Here is a 20,366-nt window from a genome sequence, read left to right on the forward strand (position 1 = left end):
AAAAATCTTTCCTTGTCTGACTCTTTCTTCTGCGCTTGCTTCTATACTACTCCAGAACTGGGCAGCATGATACTCCAAATATTGTTGACTTTTGTATGACAAATTGCTTGCTGTTTCTAAAGTCACTTTGGATAAAAGCATCAGCTAAATGGCTAAATGTAAAATCTTTTGTCCTCTAAATCAAAGTCAGGTGGTGTAACCAACATGCAACTAACCATTTTGCTAACTTAAAAAATATGTTTGAACCCTTTTTTGAAACTAAATACCTTTATCAACTTAATCATTAAATACATTTTACTTGGTGGTTACACCACTTGACATTTTACATTTTTTATCTTTCTTTTATGAAGAAAATGCAATAAATGTTTTTCATAAATTTATGAAACCAACATGGACACAAATATAAAATAAAATCTAAAAGCTTGATACATGTGTTTTAAACTAATTCTAATTTTTATCAACTCGAACAACCTTATATGTAGATGACCCATATTCACTATAGAAATGTCATGACTTTTATTTTTTCATGACTTCCCTAGTTCTGTAAAACAATTTGTTTTTCATGAAAATTAGATATCTCATTTGTATCATCTCGAACAACCTTATTTGTCAATAACCCAATTTCACTATAGAAATGTCATGACATTTATTCTTTTTCATGACTTCTCCAGTCCTGTAAAACACAATTTAAACTCCCTGATATTATCCAGGTATTCCATGACTGTGGGAACCCTGAAAATCAGTCATGCACACCATCAGATGGAAGACTGAAGAACAAACAAAGAGGCAGTGCTCCCTATACCTGCAGATCACTCATTAATTTGGTGGGTTTATTTTTAGAGCACTTCCTCTTTGTTTGATCAGGCTGGAGCAGTAAACAAGCTTTGGGATCGTCTCTCTCATTAGTGTTTATCATGCGACTCCTTCCGTCAAGGTCAACAACACCCCCGTGCCTCAGCCACTGTCAGGAGGTCCACGCCAAGACTAATGATTTGACCAATGGTGACAGAGAAGGACTTACTAATTGCACCTGTTATTTTTATTTGCCTGCCATTATTTGCTTCAGACCATTACTGTCACTTGTTTGACACAAACTGGAAGGTAATATAATGGATGCTTTAACTATTTTGTTTTGTTGTGTTTTTGCATTTGTTTTGTTTGCAATTAGTTATAAAGTGTTGATGCTGGGGGGGGTTGGAATGCAAAAAAAAAAAAAAAAACATCTTAAACTGGTTGGCTGGTCTTGGTTGCTAACCCATTTTAGAGAGGTTTGTGCACCTTTTAGTTGGTCAGACTCGGAGAACAGCTGGCCTCCCAGATGAGCACACTGCCAGATCTAGGGGGGTGTGGGGATGGTGTTGACTTTGCTTGTTGGACCTCCAGTCGGATGGTGAAACGACCAAAGGGAACCACCCAGTCAGACGAAGAGAGAACATATTGCCCATCCAAAAGGTCAAACCCCAACCCCAGGCTGTGTGACCATCCAAGCGGCCTTTTGTTGTTGTTGTTGTTGTTGTTGTTGTTTTCTTTCCCCAGCTGGATAACTTTTACTATTAGAGCTATATGCTGTATGTCCTTTTGTCCAAAACAGTGTAAGATATATTCAAAACACTTACCTAATTGTCTCATATGTCACACATTTTGAATAGTTTTATTAGCTTGTTACATAAATTCATTCATGTAATGTTGTGCGCCCATACAACTTATCTATTTGTATTTTAATTACATATTATTGTTAGCATCTCAGGCAGTCTGAAGCCAGTGCATTCAATTAAGAGCTAATGCACCATTCTAATTAGTGTCTCAATTTTTACACAAAGAAGCTTTCATAAAAATTCTTCCTACATATGCTAACTGTAGGTTTTCTTTGTTAAACAGATAGAATATTCAAATGATAAATCAGCAAAAAAGAAAACCATTCCATAGCATGTAAATGCACCGCTATTACAACCTGTTGTGAAACAAAAGCGCTGAACTGCAACTCACAAGCAGTGCAATACTGCACTCTAGAGGAATTCACTGCGTGGGAACGACGTCCTGCACTTGCACTTGCGCTGAGTCCTACATCAGTTACGTGCTCACGTTATCAGTGTCAAATCTGTGCTTTTTCTAAAACGATCAGTGGTACATCTTAAGAAAAATATATTTCTTACAAGGACTGGGAAACATGCACAAAGTGTTCTCTAGGCTTGAACTTCACAATATATTGTGAGAGTGCTACTTGGGGATTAAGGCAAACAACCACAAAATATGGACCTAGTTTAAATTCAAATACCGATCTTATTTCGTGCAGACAGAGTCTTGTGAGTCAAACGCACATCAAACTGCAGTTGTTGAACACACTTGTTGCATGTGTGAAACAGTTACAGCAGTGTCGGGCAAACTCCTCCCATGCACCGCCCACGGGGAACAGCTCCTCACATCTGAACGTTTAAATCTTCCGATCTTGTATCACTAGATGCATAATAAGGTGACAAACAGGGTTGAGGGTTAAAGTTGTAATATTACGTGTTTAGACTGTTAAAGTCGAAGTTGTTTTGAGCGTTTAATACATGAGTTCAGCAGTCTTGGAGATTACGTTGTGGCCAATGCCAAACTAAGATTCAGTTACGACTGAGAAGAACAATCCGGTAAGTACACATAACTCAACTGCAGCGATTCGACTTGTTGTTTCTCTAAGTGGATGGTTCCACAAACAACTTTTATATATACCTTAACTGGTATGTAACAATTGGCTGCGTCTAAAAATCTGGTGAGATACTTTCCTAGGCAGCATTTTGGGCATCATATGCGCTTCTTTGGATCAGTGGTGAAGAAGATTTATTTTGTGACTGACTGAGCAGCATGTGTATGGGCCGTTCACACCGAACATGTACTTGCGTCAAAAATAAAAAATAAATAAATTTAAAAAAAATAAAATATTGACAGTGCCTCGAACGCAGGTGTTTCTTTTTTTAATTATTTTTTAAGTTTTAAGTTCTTTTTTTACTTGACACGGCTTCTAAAAATAACACACACACAAAAAAAAAAAAACAGCGCGGACGGACGCAAGTTCGAGCTCGGTGTGAACGGCCCCTAAATCTGTATTATTGCGTTTTCATAATCAAGCAATGCAGTTCAAATCTTTCTTTAAGTCATTTCAGCCTCAACATAATCAGTGGTCGACCAGTATGTAGGCCTATTGCAGAGGCCGATGTTTGTTTTTTATTATTATTATAATTTTCATGGTCGGCTCATTTTCCTGTTTGGACGGTATCGCAAGCTGCGACGGCGCAGAATTTGTTTTTTCCGTTGTGTGCCATCCTGTTACCACAATAATAGGCATGTCATTAATATATCATATTAAACTGTGTGATATTATATATAGGGCAATATAAATTTGGGATTATATCGGCCACCCTGCTCTGATATCGGCACTTTCATCGGCTATTTAAAACCCAGTGGATCACTAAACACAATTAAAACCACAACCAGATTAAAAAATGAATAAAGACTGACTAAAAGTCCTAGACTTTCTGTTTAAAAGTCTTTTAGTAGGCAGTTGACATGCTGATGGGCTTTTTTTTTTAATTCGTAAATCAGTCTGGGAAAGAACAACATGAGGGTGAGTAAATGATGACAGATTTTTTTTAATTTTTATTTCTGGGTGAACTATCCCTTTAACTGCATCCTTTTCTTAAAGCTTGCACAACTGATTTTTTTTAATGTTTATCAGATACCTCTGATAACATGCTGTGCAGTGTGTAACCATAGTGCAGTTAGTACATGTGCCTAGATCACCAGGATGCCTCAAGTTAGGCTGCACATCAAAGGAAGTGTGCTTGTTTGTATCATAGATGTTCTGTGTGGCTTTCACTACGACACAGGCAATGATATAAATGAGTCACCATAGGTAAAAGCTGTAAAAAGCTCCCTTGCAGTGGTTTCATGCATTCATTTCATCATCGAAATCTCTGTGGTGTGCATTGTGGGGAATTTAGTAACGTGACTTCTTTATCTTGCACATTTGTTCTAGACTTGATCTGGAATCTGCTTGTCCCCACCCCAGCTGAACCATGGGATCATGCCGAAGGCCCAGACCCCGTTTTATGAGCTCGCCTGTGCTGTCAGACCTCGCCCGTTTTCATGCCAGCTCGCCAACATTGCAGCTGTCCAATGCTATCGTTTGGAACAGGTGGGTGGTTCCCTTTCCCAAAGAGGATGAGGAGGAAAGGCATTGTTTCATTAAAGGGATAGTTCACCCAAAAATGAAAATTCTCTCCTCTTTTTACTATAAATCTCCACTTTCAGTTTCACATTCTTCTTGTGTTTTTGGTGATTCGCATTCTTTGTGCATATTGCCACCTACTGGGCAGGGAGGAGAATGTATAGTAAAAAAGGACTTAACAATTGATCTGTTTCTCATCCACACTGATCATATCGCTTCTGAGGACATTGATTTAACCACTGGAATCTTATGGATTTAATTTATGCTGCCTTTATGTCCCTTTTGTAACCTCAAAATTTTGGTATCAATTCACTTGCATTGTAAGTCGAACAGAGCTGAAATATTCTTCTAAAAACCTTAATTTGTGTTCAGCAGAAGAAAGTCATACACCAGTGTTCCCATGGATCCTTAAAAAGTCTTAAAATGTCTTAAATTCAGTTTTCTGAAATTTAAGGTCATAAAAAGTCTTAAATATTTTAAATGATACAACAAAAGTTGTAATTATCATTTAAAGAGGTCTTAAATTTGGGAGCAGAAGACAGAAATCGTGATATGACCTAATCTGATTATCAAACTTAAATTTAGATTTAATAAAATAAATGCATGCGCTGTGTTCTTCAAAGTGAAAACGTGGCACTGTTATATTTTGTCCGAGCACGTGGGGGCTTGTCAGTGTTTCCAGCTGTTGCAAAGCAGTTCGTAATCATTAGGCCATATCGGAAATTTATGACAAGCGATCATTAATGATCAACTGTTGTTGAAGATGATGTAGCATTGATGAAATATGACAGTGTTTACTTTTAATTGTTTATATTGTAATACATTGTAGATTATTGTAGGAGTGCACATTTTATATCCCTTATCTGTTTGAATGAGCAGCTGGAAGCAGTGAAGCGCAAACATTTCAAAATAAGAGTCCCCGGTGTATTTCAGTCTTTAAAGTTAAAAGTTACATGCTGTGAATCTTTCTTTTTTTTTCCTGGTTAAAAACTGCATCTGAAACTTAATTCAGTTTGGACTCTTGTGGCCTCTGTCTGGCCCTCCCTATCACAGGAAAACTAAGAGCATTTACCATAGGCTACCAATTAAAAAAAAAAAAAAAAAAAAATATATATATATATATATATATATATATATATATATATATATATATATATATATATATTGGTAGATTAATTGCCTTTTACAACACATTGTCATATCAGCAAAATCCAATATTGGTCGACCTCTAATTAGTATTTATTTATATAATAATACATAAACCAATTTTAATGTGATATACTGTATATATGGAAAACATGTCTTGCATACAGTAGATCATACCCTGTTTTACTGATAAATAATGTTAAGACCATGTTGAATGTGTGCCCCTGCCTGTTTAAGTAAGTGTCTGTAATACATTATTTATTTTGAGATTGTTTGGGTTTGTTTTGGTATGGGGATACGGTATTAATTTTATTTGTTCAGGTCTTGAAAAAGGTCTTAATAAGTCTTAAATTTGATTTAAAAACTCTGCACATCTGGGATGGCATGAGGGTGAGTAAATGATGAGAGAATTTTCATTTTTGTGTGAACTATCCCTTTAACTGCCATGAGATTTGTGGATTTTTGTGGTTTTTATAGATCTTTTAAAGGAAAAAGTGAATGTTTGAGTCAGAGGTGCAGTAATTGTAACCACTGACCTTGTTGACTCAAGCTTTAAGTTCAGGCTTCCTGAAAGCCACTAGCTCAGCGATTTAAAATTTTAAATCTAAGGACCTTCTATTTGTTTTCTCAACCTTAAGGAATAAATGAAAATTTTTCCTTAGACTAAAATGGCGAAAGGTCTGGGCTCTGTTGCAGCTAAAAATGTCCAAGAACCGCCCATTTAGACAGGAAGAGCCTGAAATGACATAAAGTCCCGTTTATGTCCCGTTAACGGGCAGGGTTATCTGAAATATATTACGTTTATTACTATATTATCTTATATTTATTATAGTATAGTATAAGACAGGTGTGAGACATTTTTTTTATAACTTTGCAGCAGTCTTCACAAGTGATTGCACAGAAAACTCATAGAAAAATGACACAAAACGTGTAGAAAGTCTTAGTACAGCAGAGATCCTAACATGATCACACGGGAAATTGACATGTAGCTTCTGAAAGTTCATGTACCCTGAAATCAATCATATCAACTCCTGAATTACTGACACATGCCATCTCCCATCAGACATTCTTGCATCAAATAAATGTGCTTTCCTCTAGCACTACTAACACAGGTTCTGGGCCCATGGAAACCAGAAAGTAATTGTGTTCACATAAACAATGTTGAGCATGATTTGGGGGCTGCATCTCTGCTCTAAGATTACATTTTTACTTTACTTTGGTTTAGAGTTAATAAAATACACATTCCTATTGACTGTTTTGCATCATTTACAAACAAAAATGCAACTCGCTTTTGGAACCACTCTGTTGACATTTTCGGAAACTGGAGCTTTCTACCCATACGAGAACACATCCAGCTTCGGCCACTGGGGGCAGTGCTTTTAATTTCGGTAAGTACAGACTGAATTCAGCAGCAGAACTTTCGACCTACTGTCGCCAGATTCACAGTGAGATTAGCAAACAAGACTGAAACAACATGAGGGTGAGTACATAATCACAGAATTTTCATTTATGGGTTAGCTATTCCTTTAACGTAGAGTAAACTAATAAAAAATCCTTAGCTTTGTAAATGCTCTTGATAAGTTGCTAAACTAGTTGCTTTCAGGAAGCCTGAACTTAAAGCTTTGGTTCAGAAAGGTCAATGTTTACAGTCAGTGTACCGCTGACTCAAAAATGAAATCTCACTTTTTCTCGGATGACTTAAAAGTGTGCCATATTTAGTCTTTTGGGAAAAGTACCCCATGGAGACAGGCTGTTTTTAATGGCATTAGAGGAGGAAGCAGACAGCAGCCTTTGCCTTCACCACTTCCTTATGGAAGCAGCACCTCCGTTGCCCCTCTCTCAGGAAGTGTAGCACAGGATGTTAGTCAAAAGTAGTTTATTGATTCGCACCTATTTGGAAAGGGAAGGTTTGGTGACAAGTTGTTTTTATCAAAAAGAGATTTGCTGTTTATGGATAACACTCACTGTAAACAAATTAATGCAGGGGAGGATTTGCAGTAACAGTTGATATTACTTGTTTCTGTCATGTTTTACAAAGCGCAGTTCATTGTATTTAAAGAGATGCTTTGTATAGAATTTTCTTAACTTGCAAAATAGTGGTCAGAGCACTTGAATGAAACATAGTCTCCTCTTTTCTACAGGAGCTGAGTCTTTTTTTAATCTGTTTTTGCAGTGTTCAAACGGCTGTAATTAAAGTGTTCCAAGGAGGGGGGCTGCAGGCCAATGAGCTCTACACCCTGAACGAAAGCATAAGGTCGGAAATCAATACTGTGAATTGCATCCTCTTAAATCACCTTGACTTGGTACTTGCTTGTCTGTTCAAAATGAAGTATTTTATTAGTGATGCATGCAAAGGCAAGCATCACTATTACTAATGCTTATTATTATCTCAAATCATGCAGCTTATTAAGGTACAGGGTGGTAATTGTTTTTCTAAAGTAAATTAAAAGATCAAAGTATTGCAACATTGTTGTGTTACTGTACGTTCCTGTACGTTACTTTACGTTGCGTTGCGGTGTTAAATTATGCAATGTTAGGTTATGTAAATTTGGTACGCAATAAAAAGGGTGAATAGATCCCTTACCGTTACATTGAATGAGGGAACAGAGCCATCTCTAGGGACCAGAATATCAAAGAGACCTGGGGCAGGACTCTTCACATTTAGCAACCACACACAACATCCTAGCAACCACTCTGAATACCTTAGCATCTGCTTAACAACATGCTAAAAATCACTCAAAACAGCTTGGCAACCACATAGCAACACCCTGGCAACCACCCATAACATCCTATCAACCACCTAACAGTGACCTAGCAACCACTTCAAACACCTTAGCAACTGCATAGCAGCACCCTGACAACCACTCACCCATTGGGAGTGATCTTTCTATATTAAGTGCTACTAACTGAGATATTGAACTTTCTCTATAGGTGGCTTCTGAGAACCGAGTTGGGATCCTTTATCACAGAGTACTTTCAGGTAAAATCTATTTTTCAGTCCTGAAGACATATGGAAGTGAATCACAATTAACAGGACACCAATTGTTCATGACAGATGTTAGTCATTATATCCTTAGGATGTGCAAAGTAACTTGAGCATTGCTGAATATTATGAGCCAATGAAAAGGTGTTCATGCAGATAGCATTTAAAAATACATTTACAATCACACTCATAAGGTGCTGTAGGCAGGAATGAGAGTTTAAAATATATTAAAATCCATGCATCATTCTTTCTATTTAGGACCAACTCCTAAATAAGGGTCTGGCGAATATTTTAGAGAAGATTCGTCTTCAAAATGGTGAGAAAGTATTTTAACGTTAGAAAATTACACACTTCACCTTTGAGATTTAATAAGGCATTGTACAGGTGTGTTCAGTTTAGTCACTCCCTGCATTCTGCCGTCTCTCACATCCAGATGAAAATCTTCTCCAAGCTCTGTCTGAAATGTGGGTGAGATTTTTCACAGAGATCCTGCCAACTCTTCAAGCTATTTTCTACCCCGTACAGGTATTAAAATGATCTCACCTACCATTCAAAGTAGTGGGTCAGTGTCAAGTTACTGACACTATGGTGACTGGTCATTTTCGGCTTTGTATCTAGGGTCAGGAGTTGACTGTGAGGCAAATGGCTCTTCTGGGCTTCAGGGATATGGTTCTGTTGAAGCTTCCTCTGGAGACCATGCTTCACGACACCTCGTATCTTCCTTCAATCACACAGATGCTTCTTATCCTACAGGTAAGATTTACGCCATGTTATGTTACTTTCTATTACATAACATTGCATTATGATGTTGCATAATTGAGTACATTTAATTAAAGGTAAGATATCTCAAGGGCTCCATACTGGACTTAACGTTACGTTACTTGTACTTTGCTTTACTTTAGCCTATGTTACTTGACGTTACTTTAAATTATATTATTTTACATTACATAATGTTGCATAGATGTTCCATAATGCGTAAAGTCATAGGCGTAGATTTAGGTGGAGATGATAGGGACATGTTCCTACCAACTTTGAGGAAATTGAAAATGTCCCTTCCAAAATTTGGGCAATTTTAACACTTATAAAATACTAATATGTTTTTATTTTTATTTAAATTACTATTAAAAATTCTCAGTATCATTGTTCATGTGTAAATTATTGTCCGACGTCTTCTGAAGCGGTGCATAAAAGGTGTTGTCACGTGGAACCTGGTACTTTTCTCAATGCTGTTTAAGATGCACCAATCACAGTCGTTTGTGATTACTGTATAAGGGCTTTTTTAATCGTTCTCTGGAGGTAACATGGGCGGATTTCCATTTGTCTCTTAGGTGCAATCCTTTAAACAGTCAAAAGTAAAAAGACGTCCTGAGTTTTTCATACGGCCCAATAGAGGATATTGCTTTTACGGGTGGTAAGCGCCCTCTTGCGGAAGACACTTTTGAATTTGAATGACTGTGCCAGGTAAGGGGGTGTATTAGAGGTGCAGGATTTTAATATGCTAATAGAACTGCACAGACAACTGATTGCCATCACAAACTTAGAATTTAGTGATGGCCAGTGGGGCATCCGGAAAGTATTCACAGCGCTTCACTTTTTCCACATTTTGTTATGTTACAGCCTTATTCCAAAATGGATTAAATTCATTATTTTCCTCAAAATTATACAAACAATACCCCATAATGACAACGTGAAACAAGTTTGTTTGAAATCTTTGCAAATTTATTAAAAATAAAAAAGGAAAAAAACACATGTACATAAGTATTCACAGCCTTTGCCATGACACTCAAAATTGAGCTCAGGTGCATCCTTTTTCCACTGATCATCCTTGAGATGTTTCTACAACTTGATTGGAGTCCACCTGTGGTAAATTCAGTTGATTGGACATGATTTGGAAAGGCACACACCTGTCTATATAAGGTCCCACAGTTAACAGTGCATGTCAGAGCACAAACCAAGCCATGAAGTCCAAGGAATTGTCTGTAGACCTCCGAGACAGGATTGTATCGAGGCACAGATCTGGGGAAGGGCACAGTAGCCTCCATCATCCATAAATGGAAGAAGTTTGGAACCACCAGGACTCTTCCTAGAGCTGGCCGCCCGGCCAAACTGAGCGATCGGGGGAGAAGGGCCTTAGTCAGGGAGGTGACCAAGAACCCGATGGTCACTCTGACAGAGCTCCAGCGTTTCTCTGTGGAGAGAGGAGAAACTTCCAGAAGAACAACCATCTCTGCAGCACTCCACCAATCAGGCCAGGCAGAAGCCACTCCTCAGTAAAAGGCACATGACAGCCCGCCTGGAGTTTGCCAAAAGGCAACTGAAGGACTCTCAGACTATGAGAAACAAAGATTGAACTCTTTGGCCTGAATGGCAAGCATCATGCCTGGAGGAAACCAGGCACCGCTAATCACCTGGCCAATACCATCCCTACAGTGAAGCATGGTGGTGGCAGCATCATGCTGTGGGGATGTTTTTCAGCGGCAGGAACTGGGAGACTAGTCAGGATCGAGGGAAAGATGAATGCAGCAATGTTCAGAGACATCCTTGATGAAAACCTGCTCCAGAGCGCGCTGGACCTCAGACTGGGGCGAAGGTTCATCTTCCAAAAGGACAACGACCCTAAGCACACAGCCAAGATAACAAAGGAGTGGCTACGGGACAACTCTGTGAATGTCTTTGAGTGGCCCAGCCAGAGCCCAGACATGAACCTGATTGAACATCTCCGGAGAGATCTGAAAATGGCTGTGCACCGAGCTCCCCATCCAACCTGATGGAGCTTGAGAGGTCCTGCAAAGAAGAATGGGAGAAACTGCCCAAAAATAGGTGTGCCAAGCTTGTAGCTTCATACTCAAAAATACTTGAGGCTGTAATTGGTGCCAAAGGTGCTTCAACAAAGTATTGAGCAAAGGCTGTGAATACTTATGTACATGTGATTTTGTTTTTCTTTTCTTTTCTTTTAAATTTGCAAAGATTTCAAACAAACTTCTTTCACGTTGTCATTATGGGGTATTGTTTGTAGAATTTTGAGGAAAATAATGAATTTAATCCATTTTGGAATAAGGCTGAAACATAACAAAATGTGGAAAAAGTGAAGCGCTGTGAATACTTTCCGGCTGTGCTGTATATACTGTGTATATATTTAATTTGTGGTATTCAAATTAACTTGTGGTATGAGTATGTTTGTGTGTATGTGTGTTTCTATGACGACATAGGCGTGGGTGTGAAAGAGTCGGGCAAGCAGCTCGTCAAAATGAGTCTATGTTAGCGCAAGGATGTTGGCATTTTTGTCTAATATTTCATATTTTCTGCACACAGTGTATAGCATACATTTAGCCAACATGTGTTTTATTATGCACATTGGAGTAGAACATTGGGGTAAATAGAAAAGCACTGTCAATGAAATAAATTGAGGCTAATATTTATGTAATATGGTGGGGCAGTGGAATAGAAAATTAGACTTGTTATAGGAGGAAATATTGTGCCTAAAGACCGTATACATTCTTGCATTCTTTATATCAACATTTTGAATAATGTCTAACTTGCAATATGTCCCTACCAGCTTTCAAACAAACTACGACCTTGCGTAAAGTAAATTAAAGTAAAATAAAAGTGAGATCTCGGGGGGCTCCATACGGGACTTTCCTTTCCTTTTTCCTTTATTTTATTTATTCATTATGCAACAGTATCTTGTCTTTTTCTGTGTGGTTGTTGTTAAAATATAAATATATTTGATGAGAAATTTAAATGAAAGGATATTGTAAAATGCAGTAGTTGGTAAATGCAGACCACTAAACTATTTTACATTTAGATTCGAACCGCAACTGAAAGATAGCTGCATGTTACTGTAAATGTATTGCTAATGGACCGATTGCAGTGTCATTCCCCCTGGAATGAATTACCTTGGTACTCAACCTGTGGCTCACAAGCCTTTTGTGGATCTTTAATGACTTTCAATGACTTTGATCTTCAAAGTCTCACTTTTCCCCAAGATTTCATCTGAGGCTTGTCAGTTGTAATGACAACTTTTAGTATCATAGCAAGACACATCACTATGATGTGCCCGTATTGCCCTTAGTTTGAGCAAATGATACTCTGTCAGGCTGCTCAAACAAACAGAGCAATGCATTGAAAGGGCCACAGAGCTGCAATGTTTACACTTTTTGGAGAAATCAACTGACAATATAGCAATAGTTATATAGTTATACTTATAGTTGTCTTTGCATATTTTTTTTTTTTATCCCCTTTTCTCCCAATTTAGAATGCCCAATTTCCACTACTTAGTAGATCCTCATGGTGGCGCGGTTACTCACCTCAATCCGGGTGGTGGAGGACAAGTCTCAGTTGCCTCTGCTTCTGAGACTGTCAGCCCATGCATCTTATTACATGGCTCGTCATGCATGACACCGCTGAGACTCTGCATGTGGAGGCTCATGCTACTCTCCGCGATCCACGCACCACGCACCACGCACTTGTGTATAAGGCTGTGTGACAATAAATGTGATTTGACTGATTTGACAACTTACCACGTGCCCCATTGAGAGCGAGAACCACTAATCGTGACCGCGAGGAGGTTACCCCATGTGACTCTACCCTCCCTAGCAACTGGGCCAATTTGGTTGCTTAGGAGTCCTGGCTGGTAGTCAGCGTCAATACTCACTGAGCTACCCATGCCTCCAGTTGTCTTTGCATATTAAGATGGGATGGGAGAGAACGTTTTGACATTGTAAAAAATTGCAAACAGTAGCTTTAACGTGCAGGTGTGGGGAAAAAAACAGGCCCACAAAACATTTCGAAAGGAGTGGGAACTTTTGTTTGTATGCAAAAATGGTGTGTGAACATGAACATGTCTGCTTTGTGGCAGTGTAATTGAAGATTGCATTTAAAGCGACACTATGAAATTAAGCCCCCTGACCCAAAATTCATTTTTAAAATATGGCTTTCCAAAACACAAATCAAAAAGTGTCAGCTTTGTTCACGAACAAGCTAAGGCTGAGTAATGCTGGGGTAGAATGTTTTGCTTAAAGGCATAATGGTGATGAAGCACAATGATGCATCATCCGGTTGCCAAATCACTCCCACTTCTCGGCTGTCTCTGGAATGAACCCAGATATTTATCTATTCAACTTTCTTCATTAAGGGACCAACAGTAAGGGACCAACATTCTCTCTGGCCCCACCACAAAAAACAAAACAATAAAAAATATTTCATATATGTTAATGTGCAAACAAATAAAAAAATAATATATATATATATATATATATATATATATATAAAACCACCTGCCTAATATTGTGTAGGTTATGCCGCCAAAACAGTGCCAACCCTTTTCTTCTCACCATAGTTGTACAGAGTAGTTATCTGAGTTACCATAGACTTTGTCAGTTCGAACCAGTCTGGCCATCCTCTGTTGACCTCTCTCATCAACAAGGTGTTTCCATCCGCAGAACTGCCGCTCACTGGATGTTTTTTTGTTTTTGGCACCATTCTGAGTAAATTCTAGAGACTGTTGTGTGTAAAAATCCCAGGAGATCAGCAACTACAGAAATACTCAAACCAGCCCATCTGGCAACAACAATCATGCCACGCCCCAAATCACTGAGATCACATTTTTCCCCATTCTGATGGTTGATGTGAACATTAACTGAAGCTCTTGACCCGTATCTGCCTGATTTTATGCACTGCACTGCTGCCACATGATTGGCTGGTTAGATAATCGCATGGATGATTGTTGGTGTCAAGATTTTGTTAATGTTCCGTTAATGTTACTACTGTAAAATGTAATACATTTTAGTAACGGTGGGTGATTATCCATAAAGCATGATAAATACACCTTCTAAGGGACTGATGTTGATTGTTCCTAGATCGATTTGGCAAAGAGAAATAATGTTTCCCATCACTATAATGTGAAAAAAAGTAAATTATAATATCGATACTTGGCCTGCAAATATCGATACAATATTATAAGTAAAAATATCACAATATATCGATATTTTGTTTTAATTTCCCACCTCTATTTTATAGTTATACTTATTTTTTTCTGAGGGGTGTACACGAATTACCTATAGACATGAATGGAATAAGTTGCTCGTGGGATGCGCCCTGGCAGAGTGCCCAAAGGTCCCACGGATCCCAAATTTTGCATGCTGACACGTCGAGTGCCCCTTATCGACATAAGAAGACTAAGGCCTAAAAAAAGTATTTTTCATTATTTTCAATAGATCTCTCTGCCTGTCATAGAAGTCTATGAGACAGACTGCCTGAGAGGCCTAAATGCACCAGTACATTCATCAGATAATTTATAGTTATTTGGATGAGTTTTAGGATTACACCGCATGCAAGGCACTCAGGGCTTCCCATTGAACACGTTTATGCAATTTACAATTCATAAACATTTATATTTTGTATAAAAACATCTGTCCATGGACAGGCTACTTGTCAATTAAGTTGCAGGTGGGCACTTATGGCGAAAACACAGGAAGTGCCCTCTTCTGAGCTAACTAGCTGCCTTTTCTCAACTAAACCACTTGTTTTACACCCAGAACAGTCAAATAGTGGTATTTATCAAACTTGCAGTTCAATAAAGTGCATAATTTGCAAACAAAACCACTCTGTCCACAGAAAGCCTATTTGAATTAAAAATAGATTGCACGTGGGATGTACCCTGGGATCACATCCAGGGGGTCATACAGACCCCAAATTTGACACGGTGACACCTCGAGAGCCCCTCGACAACATACTAAGGGGGGTGGCCTTTTCGGTGCCGTTTTGGTTGAAAGTCAATGAAATGGGTTTAAAGGATACTGGGTGGGCACAGCAGGCACCCTCCGTGTGGTCTGGGGCAAAACCGAGTGAAAACCAGCCAAAACATATTAAGTGCCATAAATGACCAAAAACGCACTTATAACGGCTCTGTGGGATGCCCAGGCACCGCCCGTCACGAACTGTGGTGACGATGGGCATCGGTGGGCATCCCAGGGGCTCTGGCATGCAAAAGTGTTATTTAGTAGGTAAGGGGACAAATAGGCATTCTGTGGACATGAGGAAGACTATGGTGAAGTTTAGGTGGCAAGGCGGCACCATAGACACTTCATGGACGTGATGAAGACCATTGGGAAGACTAGTAGGTAAGGGGACAAAATGACAATCTGTGGACACTTATAATAGAGCTTATGGGGAGTGGACACTAGGAGACTGGGGGACAACCCCCCGTATGCCCGTTCTAACCCCAGAGCACCTCTAGTGGTGTCCATGCAGTGCCTTTGACCTCTTGGCCCTGCCTTCAAGGAGTAAGGGGGAAGATGCCAACTCATAACTTATATAGCATGTATGGGGGATCCGAATTCAACCTACAATCCATAGCACCTACTATTTGACCAATGACAGCTTAAACGAATGGGAAAATTTCCACGAACTACCTAGGTTCCCTTACGGCGAGTGTCTTTTTTTTTGTGTTGCTAAACAACTTGGATCACATAAACAAGGTACAAGTCTACTTTCAAGCTGCTGAAGAAATGAGCCATCCAGCTGCATTTCATTATAACAACAGCTTGATCCAAATGCAATGAGTTGGCTGGGAATCGAACCCAGGTCAACTGCTTGGAAGGCAGCTATGCTCACCACTATACCACCAACGCAAGCAGATAGAGACCTTAGGCCATGTTTTATAAAAGTGCTCAAATATACAAAAGCAGGGGACAAGCCTAGATTAACTAAATATTAGTTTATACCCCAATTGAAAATGCATGCCTGCTGTCTGTATCTGGCCTTATCCATCTTGTGGAAGAGAGTACTCCATTTAATGCTAGACAGACCTTAAAAAAAAACAGGTGCACCAAACATTTTGAAAAGAGTGGGAACTTTTTGTTTGTATGCAAAAATGGGGTGTGAACATGAACATGTCTGCTTTGTGGCAGTGTAAATGAAGATTAAATTTAAAGCGACACTATGAAATCAAGCCCCCTGACCCAAAATTCATTTTTAAAATATGTCTTTTCCAAACAAAAATCAAAAAGTGTCAGCTTTGTTCATGAACAAGCTAAGGCTGAGTAATGCTGGGGTAGAATGTCTTGCTTAAAGGCATAATGGTGATGAAGCACAGTGATGCATCATCCGGTTGCTGAATCACTCCCACTTCTCGGCTGTCTCGGGAATGAACCCATATTCATTTATTCAGCTTTCTTCATTAAGGGACCAAGAGTAAAGTTTTTTCACACTTTTTTTTTTTTTTTTTTTTTTTTACAGATTTTTTCTTGCCTTGCCAACATTCTCTCTGGTCCCACAACAATTTATTTATTTATTTATATATATATATATATATATATATATATATATATACAGTGTACATGTATTCCGTTACACCCCAACCTCATATATATATATATCATACTGCCCCCTGCTTATTGTGACATAAATAACATGAAGGTAATACTTTAAACTTAAATTGCTCCGTTGGCAGGAAAGTTTCTTATTATTGAAATTACATACAGTCAGGGGGCATGATGATGTTTCTAATTATGCATAATTATGTTCATTTTTGACATGTTATTAGTTTTGATAATTAACCTGTTAAATCAAGAGGCGTTTTATATATACACCGATCAGCCACAACATTAAAACCGCCTGTCTAATATTGTGTAGGTCCCCCTCGTGCTGCCAAAACAGCACCAACCCGCATTTCTGAATAGTATTCTGAGATGATTTTCTTCTCACCACAGTTGTACAGAGCAGTTATCTGAGTTACAGTAGACTTTGTCAGTTCAAACCAGTCTGGCCATTCTCTGTTGCCGAGCAATTCCGCAGTTCCGACCGAGAACTGCCGCTCACTGGATGTTTTTTGTTTTTGGCACCATTCGGATTAAATTCTAGAGACTGTTGTGTGGGAAAATCCCAGGAGATCAGCAGTTACAGAAATACTCAAACCAGCCCATCTGGCAACAACTATCATGCCACAGTCCAAATCACTGAAAGCACATTTTTTCCCCATTCTGATGGTTGATGTGAACATTCACAACATTGTTTACAGCATTTTTTAATTGGCAGAAATTGTAAAAACAATATTCAATACATCAAAGAAAACTAAATATTTAATATACACAAGAAAGGGCTGGCATCTTTATTGTTGAGGCCTGCCCTTATTAACTAGTGAGCTTTCGGTTTTTGTATATTTATTTTTTTGTTTTCTCTGGGCAGGGCATTCATGAGCCTAATGGACCCACGCAGGAGTATTTCCTACTCGAGAGACTAGTGGATATGGTTATATCCCCCTACCTTGGTAACTACCTCTACATGAGCCAAAGTGACTCTTCTTCAGGTGGTCATTCATTCTACACTTTACCTCAGATATGTTGGTTTGTCTTCTTTATACATATTATAATGAGTGTTTGAATTTAACCACTCTCAAAATTGTTTCCTCACCAGAGGATCACTCGGAACACTTTAGACTGGTTAACGACAGTCCACACCTTAGACAACCTGAGATTATGGTGACGCATTTTAAGCACGAGTCCTTTCTGGCACCTTTATTCGAACATGAAGGTGAAGCCTATTTGGAGAGGACTGGTGGTGTCCGACGCCACACTGTTGCCAATGTACACTCCGACATCCAGCTTCTATCCATGAAAAACAGGATATGTCCAGGAAAGGTCAAGGTCAGTGGAGAACCCAGGATGACCAAGACAGGGAGCAAAAGGACACCCAAGCCTTTCTCCAGTGAACCGGCCTTTTTTGAGTCCCGACCGGTTGCCGTGGAAATCCCAAGAGAGCCAAGCACTGCTGAGATCAAGTGTGCTCTAACCAGTTAGAAAGCAATGAATGTGATGGGGGGGTTGTTCTCAAAACTGAGGAATTCTCTTTGGCCTGTCAGTGTTTCCGAAAGCTTTAGGGCAGAGGTTGTTTTTGTTCACTCCTTTCTTGTACAGCTCACCAAAAGTCACTTTTTTGTCATTAAGGTGTCAAGGTTTTGTGAAAAGGTGAGCAGGCATAGTGTACAGAAGTACAGTAAGGTACTAGCAGAAACCATACTGAGTCTAAGGATCCGTAAGATTATGATCTTAATTGCACTGCCTGTAAATTCCTCTCTTTCACGTTCTCTTCCTTAAGCGATCTTATAGGTTCGATAATTTCTTCATTGTAGAAACTAAACATGCAGACATAAAGAAAAATGTTGTTAGAGTATTTCAGTCATTTTATGAATGTTTTATGGTTTGAATGACTATATTATTGTACATTTTAAATTAAGAAAATGCATTTAATGTGAATGTAAAAAAAAATATTACAATTATTTTTTGTAGTAATAAAGTTAACGGAAAAAAAATTTACTTTTTATTTTTGTGATTTACACCAGCCTTCAATTATTTATTTTATTTCTTTAGAGGTACATGTGAACCTTTCATTACAATTCTTGCATATAGTGTGCTATTCAGAGTTCCTAAAGTAGATTAGCTGTTAAGTAGCTTTGGGTGCTGTACTCAAATCCTGATTGTCTGAGAAACCATTTGTGGGCATGTGAGCCCTGCTTAAAAGGTTTATACTGAGGGTATTAGTCAATGACATTTGACCTCAAGGTGAAATTAAAAATGGCCTGAAAAGTTTTTTGACACTTAAGCCACACTTACAAATGTATGAATGTCATTACATAGATATGCTGTTGAAAGCAACAACAGATAATGTGAAGATATGCACTAAAAGTATTTGGACACTTAAATCAGTGAAATGTATAAATGTGATTGAATTAGATAACAAAATATCAAACCAAGTATCATTTATTTCAATAACAAATTGCACAAGTATGTATCAAGCAAAACATTTAATAAAAATAAGTTTATTCGGTTTTAAATTATAAAACAATAGATACATTGTTTAAAATAAACACAAAAGTATTTGGATACTTTCTGGTTGTCAAATGTTTGTGGAACATGTACACACTGATGAACTACACCAGTGTTTACTCTGCTAGGGAAAAGGTGTTGCATCATTTGTTTGCAAATTCCACTTTGTGATATTTTGTATTACTGCAATGAAATTCATACATCTTAAGTGTCCAAGTACTTTTTGGGGCCACTGTATGTGTATTAGTTGCAGATAATCATATAGGCAAAATGGCATGGAAACACTTGGGATTTAGAAGAGTTGTGAGAATGAGCCAGATTCATTGAAGGAGTTCGTTCTCCTCTGACTAGCATCGGAAGGAAGTTTTTTGAAAATCTTATTTGAGACTCAGCCAGATTAGTTTAGTCAGGTTATCCTACAATAAGCAGATAGGAAAAGAGTGCAGCCAATGGGGCATGATTGCACAGAAAGTCAAAACAGACATTACTGGTCTTTGATGCCATCTTCTGGCTATTCTTCAGAATTTCTATTTGAGTGTGACACAATCATTAAATATAATTTTTTTTTCTTTTTTTTTTTTCTCAATTATCTAAATAAAACAACAACAACAACAACTAGATAGGTAAAGTTTGTAAAGACAAACGTTGATGTTGGCTTGACAAAAGTCTTGTTTAAAATAGTGGTAACACTTTACAATAAGGTTCCATCCACATTATTTTAATAACATTAGTTAAAATGAACTAACAATGAACAATACTTATTAAGCATTTATTAATCTTAGTTAATGTTAATTAAAACATATGCTAATAAAAAAAAATTAAATCAAAAGTTGTATTTGTTAATATTAGTTGATGCCCCATGAACTAACAATGAATGATTGTAGTTTAATTAACTAGCATTAAAAAAGATGACTAAATTGTGTAAAAGATATGGTTAATAGTTTATGATACCTAATGCATTTACTAATGTTAACAAATGGAACCTTATTGTAAAGTGTCACCAAAATAGTTTTAAAAGTTTGAAAGTTATGGTCTTACAGTTAGACACACACAGAAAGTCAAACCCAGAGCATAACTAAGTGGTTGCTAGGGTGACCCCCCCCCCCCCCAAAAGTGAGTAAGTCACAAAGTTTTTAAAATTATTTATTTACATGATATTTATTCCCTGTGTGTGTGTGTGTGTGTGTGTGTGTGTATATATATATAT

The 20,366-nt window shown here is 38.1% G+C and overlaps 1 protein-coding gene and 1 non-coding gene across 3 annotated transcripts; one reads left to right on the plus strand and one right to left on the minus strand.

Annotated features, from left to right (window-relative positions):
• The first annotated feature begins 2,416 nt into the window (after window positions 1-2,416).
• prr5l (proline rich 5 like) lies at window positions 2,417-18,634 on the plus strand. Of its 2 annotated transcripts, XM_051692936.1 has the most exons (10): window positions 2,417-2,630; window positions 3,583-3,604; window positions 4,016-4,174; window positions 7,527-7,607; window positions 8,285-8,333; window positions 8,595-8,652; window positions 8,770-8,861; window positions 8,955-9,089; window positions 17,523-17,643; window positions 17,751-18,634. In XM_051692936.1, the coding sequence occupies exons 3-10, from the start codon at window positions 4,056-4,058 to the stop codon at window positions 18,131-18,133; spliced, it is 1,038 nt and encodes a 345-aa protein (XP_051548896.1). In that variant the 5' UTR covers window positions 2,417-2,630; window positions 3,583-3,604; window positions 4,016-4,055; the 3' UTR covers window positions 18,134-18,634. The 2 variants fall into 2 exon arrangements, with proteins under 2 accessions (XP_051548896.1, XP_051548895.1); XM_051692935.1 differs by lacking the exon at window positions 3,583-3,604.
• On the minus strand, window positions 15,896-15,967 carry trnag-ucc (transfer RNA glycine (anticodon UCC)). Its single transcript has one exon. It is a non-coding gene; the product is annotated as a tRNA-Gly (tRNA).
• Window positions 18,635-20,366: the final 1,732 nt, after the last annotated feature.

This window comes from Myxocyprinus asiaticus, chromosome 48 (genome assembly GCF_019703515.2).
Source record: "Myxocyprinus asiaticus isolate MX2 ecotype Aquarium Trade chromosome 48, UBuf_Myxa_2, whole genome shotgun sequence".
Taxonomy (NCBI): Eukaryota; Metazoa; Chordata; class Actinopteri; order Cypriniformes; family Catostomidae; genus Myxocyprinus; species Myxocyprinus asiaticus.